At 42.1% G+C, this 1435-nt stretch overlaps 1 protein-coding gene across 4 annotated transcripts in view; it reads right to left on the bottom strand.

Moving 5' to 3' along the window:
* The window catches only part of LOC106934788 (MAM domain-containing glycosylphosphatidylinositol anchor protein 2-like), a 77147-nt gene extending 75935 nt beyond the window's left edge, over positions 1–1212 (bottom strand). For 2 of the 4 annotated variants that reach the window (XM_015014907.1, XM_015014909.1), the window contains exon 1: positions 1013–1212. In XM_015014907.1, the coding sequence (XP_014870393.1) occupies positions 1013–1190 (178 nt within the window). In that variant the 5' untranslated portion in view covers positions 1191–1212. The remainder of the gene's footprint in view (positions 1–1012) is intronic. The other 2 variants (XM_015014908.1, XM_015014910.1) reach the window with 1 other exon arrangement.
* Positions 1213–1435: the final 223 nt, after the last annotated feature.

Raw genomic sequence — 1435 nt, 5'->3', positions numbered from 1 at the left:
CTGTTGTCATAAAGTGTCATAATTTACCGAATGACGCTTTATAACAGGGGTCCCCAAACTACGGCCCCTGGGCCGGATCCGGCCCGCCATGTCATTTGGTCCGGCCCCCTGAACAATGCCGGATCTGGCCCGTCTCCTCATACCAGAGAGCATTCAGTGGGTTTTTTTTTCATATATTGTATTTTCTGGTTTACATGTGGATTTTTCTTCAACCACCAGGGGGGCTCTTGAGCAGATGTGAAACTAACTTTCCCTCAATGGAATATATACTAGTCAGTCCCAGTCACCGTTTCACTCACGGTTTTTTCCATTTGCATTCTGGGTAAAAATCTATCTAAAAGCACGAATGTGTTGTCGCGCCCCCATCCCCCCCCTCCCCCCGTCGACAAGAATTTTCTAAGGTTTCTTTCTCCAAAAACTAAGACCGGCCCCCGACCAGAGAAAGGAACAGCTATGTGGCCCTCACAGGAAAAAGTTTGGGGACCCCTGTCCTTAGGCCTCTAATGAGCCATCATTTGATGCAGGTGTGTAAAACCAGGGAGAGAACTAAAACATGCAGGATGCCGGCCCTCCAGGACCGACTTTGGACACCCCTGGATTAAAGTAACTGTTTAACAGCCTGGTTTTGTTTCCCCAAACCGAGGTAGCAGCTCAGGCTTTTGTGCAATTACTGGTGCGGAAGCTGTTCTGAGACCAAGATAATAATACACTTTGAGTGCTTGATTTGTGCAATTGTGAATTTTGAGACTGTTTTAGTTCCATATAATGCTACTTTGAGCTGCAGGATTACTGCAGCTCAAAGCTGACTTTGAGTAGCTCAGGATAATTGAGCTGCAGGTGACTCAGCAGATGACTCATTTTGAATCTTTGTAGATCAGGCCCTTTCTCTCAAATATAATGAAATTTTCAGATTTTTTAAAGTTTTAAAACAGCAAAAAAATACTATCCGTAAAATGATACATCAAACACAGAAATATTGTTATAATTAGCAATGTATAAGACAATAACGCACCGCTGTATGTGATTGTGCGTTCAGAAGCATCCCCCTCACCGTATCGGGTGATAGGGGTGAGACGCACCAGGTAGGATTCAGGTTTGATCAGTTCTGTCAGGTTGTAAGTCAGCAGCTGCCCCTTTTGGATGGGTCCACCAATAGGAATCTCTTGCTCCCACCAGCGAGTCTGATCCATCTGAGACAAACACAGAAGTAGATGGAAAAAAATGTCATGGCCTTGAAGAACTCTAGATGTAAAGAATTTCCCATTCAATAGTTCTTGTTGCAACAACTTACAGCTACGTACATGATTTTTATCATCATTTTAGATTATAAAGATTTTAGATAATATTTTTATCATCTAAATGTTATCATTTAGATGAGAAAAGCAAAGCATCTAAATGCTGAAAAAAACATTTGAGATGTTTTTAACATAATTTT

Source organism: Poecilia latipinna, unplaced genomic scaffold (genome assembly GCF_001443285.1).
Source record: "Poecilia latipinna isolate Pla-1442-1.1 unplaced genomic scaffold, P_latipinna-1.0 Scaffold1859, whole genome shotgun sequence".
Taxonomy (NCBI): Eukaryota; Metazoa; Chordata; class Actinopteri; order Cyprinodontiformes; family Poeciliidae; genus Poecilia; species Poecilia latipinna.
Note: the sequence above shows the minus strand (reverse complement) of the source record. Positions and strands in the feature narration are given on the sequence as shown.